The 22,827-nt window shown below is 36.4% G+C and overlaps 2 protein-coding genes across 2 annotated transcripts in view; one reads left to right on the forward strand and one right to left on the reverse strand.

Annotated features, from left to right (window-relative positions):
- LOC124633565 (guanylate cyclase 32E) overlaps window positions 1–22,827 on the forward strand; it is a 133,774-nt gene that overhangs the window by 107,752 nt on the left and 3,195 nt on the right. The window contains exons 13-18 of the mRNA XM_047168844.1: window positions 5,420–5,717; window positions 7,500–7,691; window positions 15,040–15,217; window positions 18,515–18,655; window positions 20,774–20,897; window positions 22,607–22,675. Coding sequence (XP_047024800.1) covers window positions 5,420–5,717; window positions 7,500–7,691; window positions 15,040–15,217; window positions 18,515–18,655; window positions 20,774–20,897; window positions 22,607–22,675 — 1,002 coding nt within the window. The remainder of the gene's footprint in view (window positions 1–5,419; window positions 5,718–7,499; window positions 7,692–15,039; window positions 15,218–18,514; window positions 18,656–20,773; window positions 20,898–22,606; window positions 22,676–22,827) is intronic.
- On the reverse strand, window positions 245–1,371 carry LOC124633568. The gene has a single exon (XM_047168848.1). It carries the CDS (start codon window positions 1,191–1,193, stop codon window positions 354–356), a length of 840 nt encoding a protein of 279 aa, XP_047024804.1. The 5' UTR covers window positions 1,194–1,371; the 3' UTR covers window positions 245–353.

The raw sequence follows: 22,827 nt of genomic DNA on the forward strand, positions 1-22,827 counted from the left end.
TAACCTTCGTCCGTTCAAGTCAATTAACAACTGAAAATTAGCTAAGAAGTCAGCACCTAATATTGGTTGCTGTACGTCCGCTAATGTAAATAACCAACGGAATGCTCGTCTTAGATTTAAATCTAATTCTAAGTACAATGTACCATACGTGTTAATCTGAGTTCCATTTGCGGCAAAGAGTTTATAACAACACTCACTTGTATTACCTTTCATGTAGGCTACTTTCCGCGGTAACACTGACACGTTTGCACCACTATCCACTAAGAAGTTTAAGCCCGATTTCCTGTCTCTGACACACAGACGGTGATTCCCGAAGGCACGGTCACAGCCTCCCGTCGCAGACTGCACCGACTCTAGTTTTCCGCTGGCTTGTCCTTGTCGTGTTTTTTCTTCCAGTTACATGGATCCACACATTTAGTTGCCTTGCTGCGATACTTATAATGGTAAAAACATAACCAATTTGGATCTTCGAATTTCCTTGTGCGACTTCTTGACCCTGACCTGGATCTGTTGCGTCTAAAGTTATTCCTTCGCCAGTTATTTGAACGGCCTCGTGATCTTGACTCTAAATTTTGTAATCTATCACTCAATTTGTTTATTGCCGAAATAATTTGGTCCTGAGAACCGGATGGGCCTGGTTCCTGTTTGACAGTCGCAACACTGTGTATGGGAGTCGTCGTTTCCATTATTTTATCCGCTATTGATGCTAATTTCTCTAAATCTTTTTCTTCCGTTACAGCTAAAACTCCTCGCACCGAATTTGGTAAATGATTCTGCCACATAACTATGAGTGTTTCGTTATTTACTCGTCCCCTGGCTAGGTCTTGCATTTTTCTTAGTAATTGTGATGGTTTCTGGTCGCCTAATTCCATTTCGCCAATGAGTTTTTTTACTTGCCGCTCTTCGGATTCTTGATATATAAATATCAACTTATTCTTCAAGGTCTCATATTTATTTTTCTCAGGGGGATCCACAAGGATCTGTGTAACTTGCTCAACTGCGTCCGGGGGTAATTTTGAAATAAGGACCTGGTACTTTGATTCGTCGGACATCTTCTGAGGATTTAGAACTGCTTCTGCTTGGATAAACCATGTTCTAGGCGACTTCTTCCAAAATTCCGGAATTCTAGCTGTGATGGAGATGGACGACAGTTGATGTTCTTCAATAACGACCTTCTTGTCTTCAGACGACATTATAATTTCTTAATTTGACGCGCACTAATATTAAGCCGACACTACGTACACTTGTGTGAGTTGCCCCGGTCGTCCGATTCACTGAATTACAAGTCCAAATTCACTGGTTACAGTTCACACTTTCTCCACACGGGGTCACCAATTTAGATGGTGGGGTGTCGTGTTCAGAGATAAGTAAATAAACAGAATACTAATTAATACACTTTTATTTTCTGACTCCAATTAGGTTACATACGATTAGGTACGGTCACAATATTTAGTAGCGTGCGTTGGTAGTGCGATATACGGGACAACTGAGGAGGCGAACACAATGCAAGTACAGTATGAACAATATTGATGCGTCAACAATTAGTGTAGGTCCCACTACAAAGTTAAAAAAATATTTTGTAAGTAAATAAGTTGGAGGAAGATTGAAAAATGTTTGCGGTTTTTTACCGTAAAAAGGTGAAAAATTATGGAAAGAAGAGACAGCCAAATTAATTTCATAAAGAATTTGATTCGTAAAGATTACTCAAGTTATTGAATATTTTGAGCAGTTTGTCTGTAAAGCAAATACTTAGACGGAATGGAACACTTAGACATGGACTGAAAGTGAAATAAAATGAGAATGACGTTTTATTTTCAATGGAGGAATTTTCCCGAGGGAACCACTTCCCGCATTTGGATTAAAAGTAGGTTACTTATATCTTGTATACCGAAAACTGTCAAAACAGAGAGAGTAGCTGTAGTTTATTTAAATCTCCTTTTTAACTACTCCTCATATATTATTTTTTTCATCAAAGTTCATTTGTTTATTTAGTCAACATATATTTCAAGGTCATTTTCCCCAATTCCATTACTATACGCCCATAGTCTGTATAACTCTTAGATTAAATCTTCTATTTTCTTCATATCTATGGTAGTTTACAAAACGGCCTCTATTCGAATAAGCCCATACTATCACATTTTATAAGGGCAATAAACTTTATGGTTTGAGTAAAAGGATAATTTTCGACCTTGAGTTTATTTTTGTCCTTGGGCAACTTACAAAGGACATTTTGTTGAGATGCTAACAAAGATTATAGTAAAGAAAATGTATGTGTAGGTGAACCTTAAAACAAATGAATTAAAATATCTTAGAGCACAATCAAACAGCGGGTATCTATATTCATGATTTAGTATAGACTAGTAGAAGGTGGTAAACTATTCCTGTTTAAACATCAATGTATACAGGCAATGTCTCTTTGGAATGGTCAATACTATATCAATCACAATCTAAATTTAGATCAGATAATCTAATAAATATAACTTTGTAGACTAAGGGCGTTTGCACATTAGATTTTCTATGGTGCCTTAGGTGGCCCCTAGACCTATGTACAATAACATTGTAAAAAAAAAATATTGTGGAACTAGCTTCTGCTCGCGGTTTAGCCGCGCCCCGAGATAACTGCATCCCGTAGCTGGTTGGTGACAAAAATGTCCTTCTAAACCGGGGTCTAAGTTACCTCCCCTCTAATTTTCAGCTTAATCAGTCCAGCCATTCACGCGTGGTGGCGTGACCAAGATATAAGGATTTATTTCGATATACAACATGTAACGTAATTAACGCACACCCTCAAACACCCCAATTAGAATATTATGTTATAATCATAATACATACACTGAATTTTTAATTTAACATGTATATGCATTGTTATTTACTAAATTAGTTATACCAATTCTTAGAGAACTTTTTGGTCATACTACTACGCACGCAAATATCGCGTCGCGCGCCGCTTGACTCGACACAACATAACGAGACTACGGAAAAAGCCGACAATACACGAAGTCTTATTACATACTTTGAGTTACGGTCTATTTGAATTTGTTTTGACTGTACAGGGTTAATATGACAATAATTTCCGTAGTTTTAATTATTTTTGGGAAAAAAAATTACCTATATTAAAAATGATATAAATCGATTCAGTAAACGATTCTGAACAAACTAATTTCAGGATGTGCGCTAGTTAAGTTACATGTTGTATATGTAGATTAATATTTTCGCAAAAAAATGTTTTTGTTTCCACAAATCGTAATATCGCGCAATAAAACGCCTTATAGCTAATGCGGCTCAAATGTGTTAACGCCTTAACGCCTACCTAAAACTTTCCTAAATGTGACCCCAAAAAAAGATTTATAGTTGAAGGGTAAGACTACTCTTAGTGACCTAGATCCTGCCAGGAATGTTTACTACACTCGTGAGAAATAAATGTGGGTCAGTTCACAGGCTACAATGACATTAACGTTTTGAAAAATGTTGGCGCAGTGTCGTAAAAATGTTTTAAGCTCCTCTTAAATTGTTTTCAAATAAGCAATAATAAGACACTATTCCTGATATCGGTCCACACTTTAAAATATTTTTTGTATTCAGTATTTAAACATGTAGAAAATATTATGTTGTAAAATAAATAAATGAAAAAGCAATATAGGTACATTACTTTTTACAGCGTGATCACTAACTTTTTTCACCATTTTTTTAGGATTAAAAAAATCATATGACGTATTAATGTAATGGGTCTATCGGTGAAGCAAATTTTCCTTAAAACCACTTCGCAAACTAAGTTAAAGGTCAAAAATTGTTTGTTCAGCATAATTATGTAACCTTTCTGTTAATAAAATAAGCGGATGACTAACTTTTAAGTTCACACCCTTAATTTTATTACAATAGTGTTAACACTTTGGGTTACACAATGAAAATAACTATCCCGGTTTTATTGGTCCCCAGTGTATTTAGTTTGAATGTCAAGTTCTATGAATAGAACATAGTGTAAATAGATTAATATTATAATTGTTTCTCCTTACATGACATTTAACCAGTAATCCCTAAGGCTCACCAGGTTCACCGACAACATAAAATTATAAAAATAACGAAAAAGCTACCAAGTTAACACAGAGGCTAACTACAACTATAGATAGTTCAACTCAGATTTGCGCGCGGCCCTATGTGTGCGTCGGCTTGTAAATATACAACTTTCATTCGTGTGATAGTGACGTCGTCCGAGCATGACGTGTTCTTATCGCTTTTTGTTATGGGTACAGTCGTTTACGGAAATGTCTAGTTCTTCACGGGGAAATGTTTAAGGAGTCAGGTAGCGTTTCAAAAAATGAAACAACATTCAAAGCTTTTTATTATTACATTTTACAGTTTTTCATTATTTTCTCATAAGTTTTTTCAAATTGACGTTGACAGTATCTAAGAAATAAATGAGGTGAAATATCTAAGATGAATTAAATACTCCTTACATATTTTCTAGATCTCGGGGTACGCGGACAATAAATAAAAGTGTGGACTAAGAATGTAAAAAGACGTATAATCTAGTATAATAATGTAAACAAAATGTGTGGGGAATTTTAAAAAATAGTATTGCTTCGCATAATGTCGACCAAAATAAGACGGAAATAATGAAACTCATAAATGAACGTTTAAGTCATATTGATGAAGGGATGTTGGGTAATACTTGTCGACATGTACAAAAGAAAAAAGAAAAATACTATAGACATTTTGACATGGAGTCAAAATTTATAATTTACCTCGGTGAGAGTAGCGAATCCGAAAATTCATCATTTGATTTTTCAAGTAGCGATTCAGAATCATTATAAATAAATAAACATTAAATTACGTAATAACTGTTTTTCTTTAAACAGCCGTAACCCCTAAATAACTGTATTTGTACCCGACTGTACCTCTGGTCACGCACACAAAGTCACTGTGTATGTACAAGGGTTACCCACACATAAGACCGCGCGCAAGACTGAGTTGAACTTACTATACTTAGTAAAGAAAAAAAGTCTAAACGTGTGCATATGATACATTATTAATAATTATGTCGCTACATATTATTTATTTTTTATACATAGGTATAAATTACATTTTTAAGCGTCAAATATAAAAATAAAAAACATTTTAAAATATAAAAAATGGCTACATATTATTGTTATGGCCGGGACCCACCGTCGTCATGACAAGGTCACCCATGCACGAACCAATCACGCAAAGCAATGCTTATATGATTGATCGAGTCTTGCAGCTGTCACTAACTGCGGATTAATAACCGATCCATCTATCGGTTGGATTTCGATTGGAGATTGTTTGACATGTCAAAATTCAAACCAACTCATTGATCAGTTATTGTTATCCGTAGCTGTTAGCAACGACGTCACCAAGCCACCATCACTCCTCGAACCTAATCTCCAATCTCTTTACACAGATCCGTGAGCTTCGCCACGAAAACCTGACCGCTTTCGTCGGGGTCTGCGTAGAAAGTGGTTCGGCTTGCATCGTGTCAGCCTACTGCTCCCGAGGGTCCCTGGCAAGAGTCCTGGCTGACAGAGACTTACATCTCGACGATATGTTCGTGGCCAGTCTAGTAGCAGACCTGCTTAGAGGACTGACGTATCTACATGACTCGGCCTTGATATCCCATGGGAATTTGACGTCCAGTAACTGTCTGGTTGACAGCAGATGGGTGCTGCAGATTGCCGATTATGGTCTTCATAATTTGAAATGTGAGTACCTATTGATAACTAGTTTTGTTTTTAGTTTTAAAGTGTTTTTTTTTTTTAATTATTTTAAGTAGTCTTGTTCTCGAACTTATTCGAAATATCCTGAAACTTGTAAATTAGGATTACGACAGTCAGAACTTAGTCACTGATTCATATGATATCTGAATTGTGTCTGGAGTAATTTCATATCAATATTGCAATACGCGAGCATTGTAATCCCGACCTTTCAAATGATTAAGTTCTGCCTTATTTATTAATTATGTTAATAATACTTTATTTAATTAATTCGCATACTACCCCAACAATAAAAACCACAACAATTTGGCAGTAATTTACCAAAATAAATCTGGATATTGGCTCAATAAAGCCGATATGAAATAAAATTCCTTTTCCAACCTGGTTTCCTATTTGCGAATTGCTGGCTGACCGAGTTTTACCTATGCAACCTCTTTTATAACCTAGATATAAAACCTGTTTGATTCGTACACAGAGGTTTTATGCCGGTTGAATTTTAAACGGTTTTATAGATGGTAGAACTGGCCGGTTTAGTTTATTTTTATATTTTTTTAGAGCAGCTGTGGTTTATGAATTTGTGGCTATATTTGTGGTTCGAATAGTACTATGAGATGTGTCTTGTTTCGTTCTTGGATTCGGGTTAATAACTTGGTAAAGGTAATGAGTAAAAGTCACCGCACAGATTTGAGTAGCTCGAAATGGTTTGCCTCTAGGTGTAGAATAACGGTGATGGGAGGATCAATTTAGAGGTTTTCCACATCTATACTAATATTATAAAGAGGAAAACTTTGTTTGTTTGGTTGTAATGAATAGGCTCAAAAACTACTGGGCTGTTTTAAAAAATTCTTTCACCATTCGAAAGCTACATTATCCACGAGTAACATAGGCTACATTTTATCCCGGTACGGGCAGTAGTTACCACGGGACGCGGGTAAAACCGCGGGAAAACGGCTATAATTAATATTGTGCATTGAACTAACTCCAATATTATATCAAGTGGAGTATCTAGTAGCAGTAAACAATTTATATACAGTCAAAATAACTCAAACTTAACTACGGATAAGTTAGTAAGTAAGTAAACAAATATATAATTTATAAAAAGGAAAATAGCTCCCAACTGATATTAACTTTTCTGTTACGCGCACGTTTTCTCTAAGGAAATACGAGCATTAACTCATAATAAACAAGAAGCTATGTACACGTACATGTTCGAAAGTTCTCAGAGGAAGTAGGGACTTGTAATACGAATTTGAGAACTTGAACAAGTTCGTCTTACTGTAATCGGGTTATTCTTATCTAGAGCCTTTCAAAGGTCAACGACTGTTAAGGTCAATGACATGAACGTGATAATTTCAGGATTAGGTATGTATATTTGATATGTGAAGGGTATCTTAGCTATCTCCGTAGGAGTAACAATTTTTGTTTATCTTAACGTAGCGACTATTTAGGAAAAAATATTATTGTTATAGTCGTACATATTATTTTGATACGTGCCTCGTGTTTTATGAGATGTGATAGAAAATTCTTGTACAATAGGCATACCTTTCCTTGTTTAGTTTAATGATGTGAGCAGTAAAAGGATGCCTCTTAATTTTCAAAGAATTTTATTTGAAAATTATATTTCTGTGTTACCTAACCGAGCCTAACAGAAAAATAGGTTCAGATCTGAGAAATCAAGATCAAAGATAAATCTGCTAGAACAATTATGATGTCCCTATCAATATCCATGTGCTTACTAACTACTACTACTTATATGCTCTCCATCATCAGACGGGTGTTCAGATGCAGAAGACGCACTGCGCATGGAGCGTCGCATGCTGTGGCGAGCTCCCGAACTCCTGAGGGATCCCAATCCTCCACCTCGAGGGTCCCAGAAGGGAGATGTGTATTCCTTCGGCATTATCCTGTATGAGATCCTTGGAAGGAACGGCCCTTGGGGTGATACGAATCTTACTAATGCTGGTAAGTTGGTGTTTTTTTTTGTATAAGTAAGTGAATTATAAGTCCAGCCCAAGTCGCTTGTCTGGAAGTAGTTTATGGCATTTCTGAATGGTCTATATTTTTCTTTTTTCAACTTAACTTTACCTATGCTTAAGGCTTACCTAGGCTTACCTGACCTTTTTTGCTTTTTTCGACAATATGCAGGCGTGAACGGGCGACTGATCGATCTAGACATCAGTACAATACTAATTCTGTAATTCGTTAGTTTACAATCAAATCTTAAGAGCTAAGTTAAGACGAAGTAAAAAAACCGGCCAAGTGCAAGTCAGACTCGCGCACGAAGGGTTCCGTACCAGAGCAAAAATGAGCCCCCAAAATATATATTTTATTCTAGTTTTCAGTATTTGTTGTTACAGCTGCAACAGAAATACATCATCTGTAAAAATTTCAACTCTCTAACTATCTCAACTAACTCAACAACTCACTGTTCATGAGATACAGCCTGGTAACAGACGGACGGACGGACGGACGGACGGACAGAGGAGCGAAAACAATAGGGTCCCGTTTTACCCTTTGGGTACGGAAGCCTAAAAACTGTGGGCCATGCCATTACGCATATATAACTCCTCCACCTTATTTAAAAACATTCGTAGATCTGTAGGTATACTACGCAAACAAACAAATACATAGGAAAAAAGTTATTAAAAAATATGAAAGTACGGTCGTTAAGCAATGAAGAAGAAAAGCCGATTTGACCAATTAACAAAAATATATTATAAAGTGTTCACAGTCATCAAGATTTTCACTCTCAGTAATCCCCTGTCGAAAGCAATTGATCTGAATCTTTCAAAAATTTGGAATAAAAACAATGCTGGTGAAAAAATGCCCTGAAGTAATTATGCCATGGACCTTTTGCTTACATTTTTAAATCTGCAGTATTTCGATTTATCATGGTAAAGAGTTTAAGCGGACACCCTAATTAGATGATGGTTAAGTCAAGAATTATAGATAGCTTCTCAAAAAAAAAAAACAAATAAACAAATTGAATTCACTGATTTTTTTTAAGGTACTAATTTTAAATTCAAGACTCTTTTTATTTTCATGTTCATGGAATGTGATCTAAATAAATCATACACCTAATTTTATTATAAAGATACAACATAAATTGTAAGTTTCTAGAAAAGACAGATTTAAAACCAAAACATTAGGAAATAAGCCAATACACGTGTACACATTTAAGGCAGTAGGAATTTTTCGAAAAGAACTGAAAGTGTTTGGGGGCCTAAGACATCGCTATTTTGATTTATTTTCATGAGTATAAGCCGCCTGAAAAACTATGTAAAAATGTTTCGAAAGAATCTTATACTTACCAGTAGGTTTTCCTGATTGAATCCTGCTTATTATATACTCTAGAACCACATCAAATAGTTTTTTGTTCGTACCCAATATATGTATTGCTTAAAAGCCTTCACAAATTAACAACAGTATAAAAGGTACTTAGATAAAATAAAGAAAAGTAGCGAAACATGTTAATAAATACTAAGTAACTAGTGGTCCAAATAAAAATGTGTTAATTGAAATAATTTACAAAATGACCTTTTTTATGGAAAAAATATGAAGTCTACCAAGAATCATGATAATCAAAGAATCATTATTCAAGTAAGGCTGAAAATGAGTTTTATTGATTCGTCAAACGAAACATTCTAGCTTCCGACTCATCCGTATAGAATTCCACGAAAAATATTTCAAAAAGCATAAACAATTTTAATTCAAGGAAGTACTAAATAACAAATCGTTCCTGGTACCTCAAATCAAATCAAATCCTCTGGTTTTTTACTGATAAAATATTGTTAAATACTTTTGGTTTCCATTTCCGTGAATACTAACAAGTTCCCTAGAATCAGATAAAAATCTAGGTACCTTTCTGCATAATTTATTTAGCAAACAGCGGCTTTCGTGAGCGGTTTAACTCACGGCGCAATAAAAAGTGAAAACAAGTCGCAATAACACTCAAGTGATCCAATTTTTTTTTTCAAAATTGTTCTTTGATTTTTTTCCAATCGGCTCACTTGATCCTGAGATTAGCACGTTTACGCAAACACTTCAGTTTTATACTACTAGTATAGATAATCTGGGACTGAAAATAATCATAAAATAAATGCACTTTCACCCAACCCAATCATCGTTAGTAGGTCATCCCTATCTTCTAACGGCCAGTTTCTTCATCAAAAGTTAAAGTTAAAGTAATGTCTAAAGTAAAAGTAACGGTCAAATTCGTTTTTTCAAGGCTAAAGTGACAGCAAAACTAATAGAAAAATTGAATTTGACCGTTACTTTTACTTTAGACATTACTTTGACTTTTACTTTGGCTTTAACTTTTGATGAAGAAACTGGCTGTAAGTCCTTAACTATTATTTAGGTATAAGTAAATCCATAATACAAAGCACATTGCAAACAAAATTCTGCCGATATCAGACTGAGAAGTTTGATTGGGTTAACGATTACTTTTAAACTCAATCATTAACGGCCAGTTTCTTCATCAAAAGTTAAAGTTAAAGTAATGTCTAAAGTAAAAGTAACGGTCAAATTCGTTTTTTCAAGGCTAAAGTGACAGCAAAACTAATAGAAAAATTGAATTTGACCGTTACTTTTACTTTAGACATTACTTTGACTTTTACTTTGGCTTTAACTTTTGATGAAGAAACTGGCTGTAAGTCCTTAACTATTATTTAGGTATAAGTAAATCCATAATACAAAGCACATTGCAAACAAAATTCTGCCGATATCAGACTGAGAAGTTTGATTGGGTTAACGATTACTTTTAAACTCAATCATTAACGGCCAGTTTCTTCATCAAAAGTTAAAGTTAAAGTTATGGCTAAAGTAATGTCTAAAGTAAAAGTAACGGTTAAATTCAATTTTTCTATTAGTTTTGCTGTCACTTTAGCCTTGAAAAAACGAATTTGACCGTTACTTTTACTTTAGCCATAACTTTAACTTTAACTTTTGATGAAGAAACTGGCCGTAAGTCAACTATCAGCCTACAGTTTAGTCTGCTGAATATAGGGGCTCTAATACTTATAGTTCGGCCATTCAGAGAATGCGTTCCTGACACGTCGCGATTGAACTGACGACGTAACTTTGCAATGGCGTTGCAGTTACGATAAAAATATTTTTGCTGGTTGTTTACCGTTTTAACAATTGAGGAGCATTAAAACAACATTATTATATCAATAATCAATGAATGTTATAATTTTGTGCCAAACTGAGTGTCAAATAACTTGGTAAACAATATTTTTCTAAATCTATACTGCGCTATTACAAGGTTATGTCAGCGGTTTATATTTTGTAGTGCTGTGCTAAAAATAACAGGCAAGTATCGTAATCTGTTCTTATACAGTTATAATATAAAATAATACGTTTTGATTTTCTTTTTAAGAATTGGAAAATAATGGACTATAAGACTTAATTATAACTTTTATGAAAAATAAAAATAAAACTATGACCAAACCGCATTTTTATACTTAGATTAAAAATGGTAACCCCAAATGGCGTTATGGGCCGCCATTTTGTGACGCTAAAACAGTCGTCCGTTGTCGTTTCGTGCGCATAGACCACGTTTTTCAAGTGTTTTCGATCTGTTTTTATTTGATTACCCGGCTTTTGTTAGACCGAGATATCAGGATTGATTCTGTTATCTATACATATAATAAATCTGTAGAAAAGTAATTTTTGTACATTGAAGAAATTGGCAAAAAAAATAGCCAGCATGTTAAAGGATAACTAACAGAACCCATTTCCATCATTTTTGTCATTTTTGTCTGTTTGTCTGTTTATCTGTTTGTTTGTTCGGGATTCACGTAAAATCTACGAATTCAATGCAGACAATGCTTACATACAAAAATTCTACGTAACTTGGGGTATTACTTAGTTTTTGTTTCATCGAAATCGATTGACTCTATCAAAAGATATGATTAATTTTGTGAATTCAAGATGTAAAATATTACGACACGCAATCTGTTTGTCAAAACTGTACATTTGAATGTTGTACTTATATTAGTTGATCGGCCTATTATTAACCTTTACACAGAAAATCACACCTTCATAAGTATATTCGGAAGAAAAAAAAAAATGAAAATTGTGTTTAGCCAAGGTTAAAGTAGCTCCATCTGTGGTAATCTGTGTTAAATAAAATACATAAAATTTGTCAAAGGAGCGAGGTGGTAAATGACAATAAATTACCATACATTCTTTATAGAGGATTATTATTTCAACAGATGGAGTTGTGTATTTTCCGTAATTCACCATATTTTAACACGTAGTGTAATTTTTCGATAGACATTTCAATAGTGTTTGTCAGTTTGCCGAGCCACATCAAAATCCAATTATAATTATTACCTTGATGAAAGGAAAATAATAGTTCTCAGCCAAATTTAAAACGGTGCCATCTAAATTATTTTTTGAATATTATGTCAAAAATGATGACTTTAGTATAACAATTAATTATCATTTAAAGTTACAGATGGAGTTTATATCAGGATTTTTTCATAAACATAGTTTAGCTTATCTTCCACTAATGTGGTGGCCTTAAAACAAATTACTTTGAGTGAGTAGTATTAAGTAGACCTCCATTATTTTTTCTGATGCAAAATATGTTAACTTAATCCTAGAAGAAAGGAGTATCTGTCTCTCGCAAGCGCTGCTAAGCGTGAGGTAGGTAGGTAATGTAGGATTCTGTAGCTTTAAGAACAAGCCCAGATACAAAGTGCAGATAAGAAATGGGAGCTTTCTCGATTTAATACCATACACACGTAAAATGCTTTATGCGTCTGAAAACGTACAAATTGCGCGTCGCATACCAGAGACATGCTTACTTTCAACTTCTGATCGCAAATACACTGGTCACGATTACGAACAGTCTCAGTAAGACCCGAGCCAAGTCTAAAAAAACACCTTTTATATAAAACTACGTTTGATGTCATTCAATCACAAAGACAGAATTGTTCTCTGTTGCAAATCCTATCCACCTGTATCCTATCCTAATCCAGCATGCATTGCAGGTGTGCATTGCACAAAAACCAATGGTATCCTATTCGAGAAGTCAAAAGAGTCGACCTGCCAACGTCAGCTTCTGCGCTAAGCAAGTGTTCTTAATAGTACCATCAGAATTACATTCATCGTTGAATGAGGTGAATAAATTTTCAGAAACCACAATAACAGTAGGAGCCAAAGCATATGATCGCTTCATAGAGCTCTGATTGGCCCCAGGTGACCAAGTCAGGTCTGATTTGTTCGTTCATCAGATCTTTGAAAGCGTTTCGGTGGATACTTACTGTCGTCCTGGGTGACACAAAATATGGTATATAAACGTCCTCCGCAAGAGCGAAATTTTCCCGGTGTGCGGTAGTGACGCACAGTATACAACACTTATGTTCCTTTCGATTTGCTGGCTCCACCAAGAAATGACAAATTGCAAGCGTACATTTTGAAAATCTTGGCAAAACTGCAGGTTTCAAGTACCAAAACATGAAGTGGACTCTCACAGATACGTACATTTTGCCTATTCGTGAACTAATGCAAACATTTCGGTGGAGTCCCGGCTTAGGCCTCCCCCACATTAGGCGTGCGCGATCCTCGGGCGTGTGAGTAGCGCGGGCGTCGCGAGCACGCTGCATGAACGTCGCGTTTTGCTGCCCTGCGGCATTTACCTACAGCGCGTTCGCGGCGCGCACGCGCCGCTCTCCTTGACGTTTAACTGCTAAGGCGTTTAGCGGGCGGCGGGGATAGCAGGCGAAGGGGTAAGAACGCAACTCGAGCGCCGCGTGCTCGCCGCGAGCGCGTCGCTTGCACTCTTCACACATGCCGCAGGGCAGCAAAACGCGACGTTCATGCAGCGTGCTCGCGACGCCCGCGCTACTCACACGCCCGAGGATCGCGCACGCCTAATGTGGGGTCAGCCTTACCATAGTGAGTAAGTGCACAGAAAATCCCCGTCATACAAGTGTTTCTCCCCAGTAGTGAAACTATCCTACCCTATGCGCCTGCTGATGATGATGACTCATTTTATCATCCATCCAGCTATTCCCCAACTATGTTGGTGTTGGCTTCCAGTCACCGAATCTGTTTGAGTACCAATATTTTGCTTGGAGCGACTACCTATCTACCTATCTTCAATCCAGTCAACTACACAAGCCGATATCCATGGTAAGACTGACAGACTTTCTGGCTTCTGATTAGTCGCAGCAGCTGCAGAAAATGTACAAATGACAGCTTTGTCAGACTCAAAGCATATAGACATAGATTATAACTGTTTCCTGTGAAAATTACTTACGCACCATACGTAATAATTTTCCAAATTGGCTGACTAGATCCAGAGATATACACAACGTCACAAACTTTACTTCTTTTGTTTAGATAAATGGTCACATCCACAACACAACCTTGATCAATGAATCTATGCGACTGCTAAGTGCTAATCCTAATTATACTGTCACGTGAAAGAATGCACCTACGGGATAAGTAGTATTTTGACTATTCTATATTGCCCACGCAGACGAAGTTGCGGGCAACAGCTAGTTGATAATAATATAATTATACATGTAGGCGAAGATGATGATGAAGACACCACCTCCTCAAGCAAATCGGAGTCTGATTAATATTCTGTTCGCACATTCAATTCAATGTACTTGTAACAAAGAATAAATAAAACAATTTTATTATATGAATATTACCTTTTTTTGGTTTCCACTTAAATAACTAAAATATAAAACAAATGATTCCGCCAATTTAAAACGAAAATAATCTTAAAATAATGCGGCGGTTCATTTTGAAGGAACGGTAACGAACTCAGTGTTATGTTGTGCCCATCACTAGTCGTGACTAACTGATAGGTGTCAGGAACGCATTCTCTGAACGGCCGAAGTATAATTTACCTGAACTACAGACACATAGTTTTAAACGATCAAGAACCAAATGACAAGCTGGGTTGTCATGATCAATCGATACCAATTTCTGACAGATATCTCAAGGAACCCGAACTCCTCATTAGTTATAGTAGTACGTTATTTAAGCCATGTATTCACTGAGAAACAATTGTTTATAAACACTGTTTCAGAAACAAAATATACGTGTTTCTGAAACAAATAATTTTGTTTGAAACATATAATTTTGTTTCTGTGGACGATGTGGACGGCAGAATTTCCGAAACATTGTTGCTGTAAACATCTACGTGATGTTTCAGAAACTGTGTATCTGAAACATTGTTTCCCAGTGAATACGTGGCTTCAACCTGCAAAGAAGCAACGGACCTACCAGCCTTAAGGCAACTTCGCTCCTCTTTGAAAGTCTCATAACATTTTTCTTTCCACAGAGATCATAGGCCGCGTCCGTCACCCCATAGGAGGGGTGCTATTCAGGCCACCACTAGGAGGTCTGGTGGCCAGGCCAGCGGTGCTAGCGGTGCTGAATGCTTGCTGGAGCGAGCGGCCTGATCGAAGGCCGGATTTGCGGCTTGTGCGGCTCCGGCTTAAGGATATGCATGCTGGGATGTAAGTATATGACTTCAAAATAAATCAAGTTAAGCTGAAATTAATGTAAATAAAAAACATCGATTGAATCATTATTTTAAGTAGTACTTTATTTGTTGTGTAAAAAGTCCTGTCAACATTTTTCGCCTTTAGAAAGTGGCTTCTAAAATGAGTATCCGTCATGTATCATCATCTTCCTGCATGAATAAGTATAAGTATATTATAAGTACCTGCATATTCACTGTTGTGAAAGGTAGAAAAAACAACAATTATTTATCAACTTAATCCACAAATGAAATCTAAATTGGTTTTCACATTCGCACCCCGAGGGACCAATAAAAGCATTGACGTTAGCGAGACTTGGAGTTCTGCCTAAAGTTTCAGGGTACCTTAGTTAATAGCTGACTAGGCTGTAAGACAATCTACAAAAGCGGGATAACACAGTTCCCTAATCAATCACTAAACCCTAAAATAGTTCTTGAATTTTCATATTGACAAAAGTTGCCTTCGAACTTGCAAAGTTTGACGCTTTACTGATCAATCTTAAGGACGTGGCACATTACAGCAGCACCGCAACAGCACGGCTCCACACCAGCATTTAAGTTGTCATTCAATTTAGAACATTAAATCGTGTATATTATAATATATTTCGTAATGTCAATATGAAAAAGCCAACGGCGAGCAGTCAGCGTGCTTGCCGCTTCCACACAACTCGACTCGCCGCCCGCGTGCTGCAAGCGAGCGGTCCTCATGCGTACAGCGCGCCGACGGCGTGCTAATTGCGCGCCGACTCCGAGCCGGCAGCGAAACAACGTAATTACGTCGTGTTCAATCATAACATCAATCATAATAGTCTTAAAATAATATTGAGTTTGCGGTGACAGCAAGCTTACACCTCGCGGCCGGCGCGCCGACGGCGAGCGGACGGCGCGCCGACAGCGAGCGGTCAGCGCGTGGTTGGCGCGCTGTCCGCTCGCCGTAGTCTTAATTCGAGGCGACGCCGTGCTGCAGCCGTGCTGTTGCCGTGCTGCTATAATGTGCCACAAGCTTAAGATTAATAAAGTCTATACCCTGCAGACAAACACGCTATGACGACACACTGCGGCTTTCTATAACTTATCTATCCATTGTTTAGCGATTAGTGATTGGACATATTTTATCCTACTAATATAATAAAAGGGTGCTAATTAAACAGGCTTCTTTTTAATATCATTATTCGATGTCATTTCCCCGTTGCTTAGTTATAAAATTAGAAGTTTAATCATGTGTCCAATAAATAATTTTGTGGCTACACTTATAATTTCCCATAATAAAATGGAAACTTTTTATTTGTTTGTTTTTTCCTACCCTATAGGCTCTGAAAATACCGAACCAACTTCGAAAATTCTTTCGCTGTTGAAAAGCTACATTAGCCCTGCGTAACATAAGCTATATTTTATCCCGGTATGGGCAGTAGTTGCCACGAGAAATAGTAGTTTACATGGAGCTTATATCAAAATCTCCAGTCGCAAATCGATGGATAGATTATAGAAATCCACCGCTAGACTAGTGAATAAAAATCAAATATTTTTAACGTTTTCAATCATTATGCAGTCTCATATATCTTTAATTGAGTTTGTCTAGACATTCTAAGAGTTCAGATTATCTTAAATTGAAGGCATAAATAATTCAATTTCTGAAGTGTTAAGTAAATCTATACTGAATAAAGGAGAATCAGGTGTATTTTATTAATCTATTTGTTCAAATTCAATGTAAAATCGTTAATCTTTTTAAGAAAATACATAAAGTACTTGCTATTTTTGAATATAAAGGGTCAACAGGGCTGTGGATAAATGTACTTCAGAGTTTATTATTGTTGTCTAAATACATTATTATTTTTTGTAAAAGCTCAAGATAAAAAGATTATCAAGGACCAAACGCACTGAATAAGTGTTATAATAGGGAGATTCTACCAAAATTGTTCGTGAACAAAAAAAGTCTAAATAAGCATCAACGCGACTCTACTGCTAGCCCGTGTTCGCATCGAAGATCACATTTCAGCCTATATTCTAGGAATTTGTAACTGTTTGCTGAAGCAAGTAGACCAGAAGACATTCTGTGTGCGTCACAGTGCCGCACGTGTCAATGTGATGTTTGTTTATCCATCGTAAAAATAGCTACATCCAAATTGTGGACCCTCTTTTTTCATCATCATCTTCCTGCCCTGTTCCCAAGTCATTTGGGGTCGGCGCAACATGTCTTTTTCTTCCATTCCTCTCTGTCAGACGTCATACTTACATCCACTCCTTTTTGCTTCATGTCTTCTTTCAGGCAATCAATCCATCTTTTCCTCGGTCTACCTCTGCCTCTCCATCCCTCCACATTCATACTTAGCACACTCTTTGTAGCATGCGTTTCACACCGTCTCATCACATGCCCATACCAGGACAAACGCTGACCTCTCATTTTCTCTGTCACTGGCGCTACTTTCAGGCTTCCTCTGATATACTCATTCCTCACTTTGTCCATTCTGGTAACACCACACATCCATCTCAACATTCTCATCTCTGCTACATGCACTCTTTTCTCATCCTTCTTTTTCAATGCCCAACACTCTGATCCATACAGGACGACAGGTCTTATGACGGTTTTGTAGATTTTGCCCCTCAGTTTGAGAGGCATCCGTGGGTCACAGATAGTGCTAGTTACCTGTCGCCACTTCATCCATCCAGAATTGATCCGATGCGTAACGTCCCTGTCCACCTCACCGTCACTTTGGACGAGTGAACCAAGGTACCGGAAGTCGGAGCAGGCTGGTAGGGGCATGCCGGCTAGGGTTATGGCCATGGGTCTTGATATACCGCCTCTCTTTTTTGAACCCCATTAATTAAAATAACATTCAACAAATCAATTCCAATGGATGTCGTTTGGGTAACAAGGATGAGTTGCGCCATTTAACTATAACGATAGGTAGGTAGGTAACCAAATTAGTACCAGTTGCCAAATCGCCGATTTAACCAATGGCCAACCCACCGTTAGTACCTAAGTAACGTTTAGAGTACCCTCTAACTATTACTTTTAGTCAGCCCATAGTTTATTGAGCTTATAAATCAGTATAAAGTTGAATGGTAGTACGCACATTACAATGATCAGGTATTTAGCCGGTATCAGACCGACTAAAAACAATTATTGAATTCACGAAATTCCTTACAAAAATATTTTTTTCCGACCATGGAGCTTACTGTCGGCTGACTGTTTAGTCTGCAGTGTGTGACTCTTATTCGTTGATGAAAAGTCGTGTACTCGAAACACAATTTAATCAATACTTCTTCGGTCCAGGAAAACGAACATCTTCGACAACATGCTGGCCATGATGGAGAAGTATGCGTCAAACCTGGAAGCCATCGTCGCAGCCAGGACTGAACAACTGCTGCAGGAGAAACGACGGACTGATGATTTGCTCAATAGGATGCTGCCTAGGTAAGTATTGTTGTTAACTAACTGTAATTTAGTTGTAATTAATGTTAACTAGGTGTGTGTGAGGAAACCTGGAATATAAAGTCTGAAATCACCAACCCGCATTGAGCAAGCGTGGTGATTAATGCTCAATCCTTCTCTGTGTGAGAGGAGGCCTGTGTTCAGCAGTGGGACGATAAGAGGCTGTAAAGAACCTCGCGTTGAATCTGCATCCCGAAGGAGCTATACCTTACCTGGAGGAAGAGTAGCCTTTCTATATGGTTGGGCTATCTAACACGGAAATAATTTTTCAAATCGGCCCAGTAGTCAATCTCAAGAACTTTTACATGGAAGCTCATTTATAAAATTCTCAAAGGTCGATTTTCAGTAGCTGGAAAACCTTTTAAAGTAATCGTATCGTAAAAACACAAGAAAGTGTGTACTTATGAATTTGTTACTCTTTCACCTTCGGCAGAAAAGGCTTCTTTTTATCTATTTACAGCGGGAAGTAGGATTTTCGGAACACGAGTGAAACCGCGGGTGAAAGCTAGTATAAGTTGCTATAAAATATACCTATTTGATGTTTCGACCTCAGTTAAATATAAAATATTAATTTTCAATCAGAAAACCCTTGAAATAGGTACGACGAAAAATGTATTTAAATCATTTCCAGTTAGAAATATTTTAATTTGTTCTCGATGCCGGCCAAAATTCTCGATAAATTCCCGACCTGATATTGCCAATATTTTAGTCTAAACTATTCAAAAGCTTGCAACTATTACTTAAATATCTGATTCAGAGAATTCTATCTGCCTAACATAAGGTACTATAGAAGTCTAAATGGCAAATCAAAAGGAAAGGTAAATCTAAAGATATTACAGTTGAATCTAAGATTACATCGGTTGAGATTTCTAGAATATTTGCCTAAGATTATCCGCATACAAAATTATCGACCGACAGTAGACCCGACAGTAGGCAATTTATTTTAAGAAAGTCTTGAATCCAATCAAAGTTTTCAATCAATCTGATGCCGAATAAAAACCTGATCATTTTAATGTGTGTACTTCTATTCATATCAATAACTCTGCACCCGTGGACGATCCGCGCTTCACCTGCGACAAATTCGGCAAGAAGTGTCGTGCAGCTATTGGCTTATTCAGCCACAAAAGAAATATAGCATAGACGAGCACGGCCACAATCATCAGCCTAGATGCTCTGTGGCCAATGTTGACTTCCATTCATCTGCATACCGATTTAAGAGCCCAAATAAGCCGGCCGAATAAAAGCTTGCAGTGCAATGATGGTACGCTTAACTTTACTAAAATTTTACATATATTACTTTTAAATACAAAACCATTTTTAATAGTTTGGGCATCTATTTTCATGGACGTATGAGTTTGAATAGGTTTTTCATATAAGTATGCAGATTTATTCGTGTAAGCAAGCTTTATATGCCATATGATTGATGTTACCGGTCGCTAACCTTGAGATTCGAAGGTCAAAGACTGAAAGGTCAAGGTTAATGTTCTTAATTATCAGAGAATTGTGTTAGATACTGCGTAGTAGCCTCGCGTAATTAGGTTTGTAACGTATTCCGACGTGGTGGTAATTTTTACGGTTTTTTTTTTTGGCTTTTCTCTAATAAAGTTGTCTGCAAAGTGAGTCAGTATATAAATAAATTTTATTTGTTAACTGGTTTAAGATATAGTTATGTGACTTCATATCGTTTGGTAAACAAATGTTATTTACTCGTCTGTGTAGATAAAAGCCTCGATTTCTTACAACTGAATTTTAATACCACCTTCTTCCTAACGAGTGGGCTGCAGGTTTAATCACCTAGCAAGCCCTGCCGTCAGAGTTTTCTCAATTCAGCCAGATGGAAATATTCATAATGGATAGGTATAAATTGAATTTATGTTATTACCTCTACCCGCGTCCTGGGGAAATACTACATATAATATGGATAGCGTACAGCCCATGTTCCTCGGGAACAGAGTATCTAGCTTTCTAACAATGTTTTTTTTTTTTTAATCGGTTCTATAGCTTCCGAGTCTTTTGGTTTGTACCCTAAACCAACAATTCAAACAAAAAAATCCTCTATATTACATATCCTATTAATCTAATTTTCTTCTTTCCCCACAGGACTGTAGCAGAAGCATTAAAGCGCGGTGAAAGGGTACAAGCAGAGAGCTTCGACTGTGTCACCATATACTTCAGTGATATCGTGGGCTTCACCAAGTTAGCTGCTACTAACACACCGATGCAGGTAAGGTATTTCTATTTTATCGTAATTTTTAGACAATTTTTTTTCACTATAGACACAAGCATTTACGGATTGGGTTGCCAATAGTAAGATAAGCATGAACTCATAAGTTAAATTATATAATGTCATCATACAAAGATATTACCCCAAATGAAAATTGGGACCGGGTTTGTTCGTTCCTCTTTTACTGTCCAACCTATTTAGATGTTACAGAGATAGGTGTAGGTACATATTTTTAAAACAAAAAAAAATGTACAAAAGCAAATTAAAATCCTTGCAGACTAATTTAGTTATTTTAAGAACAAAAATTTTGAAAGACTTTCTATTGACAATAATAATTTGTTTTGATTAGTTATAAATATACATTTTATATTTGTTTTATAAAATTTCAAAGAGTAGGTCTGTAATGAAAAAAAGTTATAATAATAGACACGCGAAAAAAGTTCCCTGAATTTTGAGTATGAAAGTTGATTAGATAATTGTCATTCACCTGAAAGGGAAAGGTCGTGTTAATTTAAGTATCAATATTATAAAAATAAATGTTTTGTTTTTAGACAATCTACTTTTAGAACAAAACAAAAAGTTAATATAAGTAACTTTGTGACATTGAAAAATGCTTTCATTAAGTTATAATTTGCCCACTTTGAGCATGAAAATAATTCATAATGTTTCTTTTTGCAACAATTTAATTAAGATCATATTTTTGTCTTTTTAATTAAATGAAATTATTTACTCTACTACAGTTTAATATAAAGCCTTAAAAGTTTTTTAAAAATACTCTTAGAAGTCCTAGAAAGTTCTAGTTGTAACTAGTTCAACCAGCCATTTAATTAAGTGTGAACTGGCCTTAACACAGTTATCCATTTCACGCAATAAATCGAACATTTATCAATGATTTCTTTTGAACAACTTCTCGGAAATGTGTCGGTTTCGTACTTGTCAACAGTTGCTATGATACGTACTTTCCAAGCGAGAGACACTCACTTGTGATCAATTGAGTAACTTGGTTCCTTTTGCTTCAAAGATCCTGTTCACGATTGACGCTTCTTGTAATGTTGTCTGCTATACTAATTTAATAAAATAAAATAATAAAAAAAAGGGGAAACATTTTTTGTTTGGCTTGGAAACTAGGTATTGAACCACAATTTCTGTAATATTGTCTTCTATCCTAGAGTATAATATAGAAAGAGTCATGTTTTTGTAAGTTTGTTTGCTCCTAAACAAGTGAACGGAAATGAAAAATGTTGTAACTGTTGCAAAGCTACACTCTTCCTGAGTAACATAGGCTATATTTTATCCCCGTGAGGGCGGTACTGAGTTATCACGTGATGCAGCTAAAGCCACGGGAAAGCAGCTATACATATTAGGTTACATTAAGGTTGTTGCTTAAGTAGGTGTCATTAATTATTTGGTATTGTCTTAAGTGTTTATGAAAGGGATTACGGTGGTACTTATATCAATCATTTAAGATGTTAGGTACAAGCAGGCTTATGTAATAATTAAGTTATTTTAGTTGTGTAAGTCCCTTTAAAATAGCTAGGGGCTTAATGCACTATTCTTGGTTACTACAAATAACCTACTGCCATTGTACTATTGTCTTAATTCTATGTCATATCTATGTCTAGCTGATGAAAGGACTAAAATTATTAACCTGTCGCCCGACAGCGGTTTCTGAAAATAGATACCTACTAAATTACTCTGTATTCCCTCAGGTGGTGGAAATCCTGAATGATCTGTACACTTGCTGCGATGCCATCATATCATACTACAATGTTTATAAGGTACGTTTATAATTACCGTGTCACTGACTAACATAAAGTTAGGATTTTCAATGCCGTAGTAAGAATATCTCTCTTGATTTTTAACGATTTACGACCCTCACTCAAGTATATTACCTACAATTTATTTGAGTTCAGAAAACCCTAAAATCTGT

This window comes from Helicoverpa zea, chromosome 9 (assembly GCF_022581195.2).
Source record: "Helicoverpa zea isolate HzStark_Cry1AcR chromosome 9, ilHelZeax1.1, whole genome shotgun sequence".
Lineage (NCBI taxonomy): Eukaryota > Metazoa > Arthropoda > Insecta > Lepidoptera > Noctuidae > Helicoverpa > Helicoverpa zea.

Excerpts from the sequence above, each read along its gene's own strand:
- LOC124633568 (XM_047168848.1), bottom strand. The coding sequence starts at position 1,193 with ATGTCGTCTGAAGACAAGAAGGTCGTTATTGAAGAACATCAACTGTCG.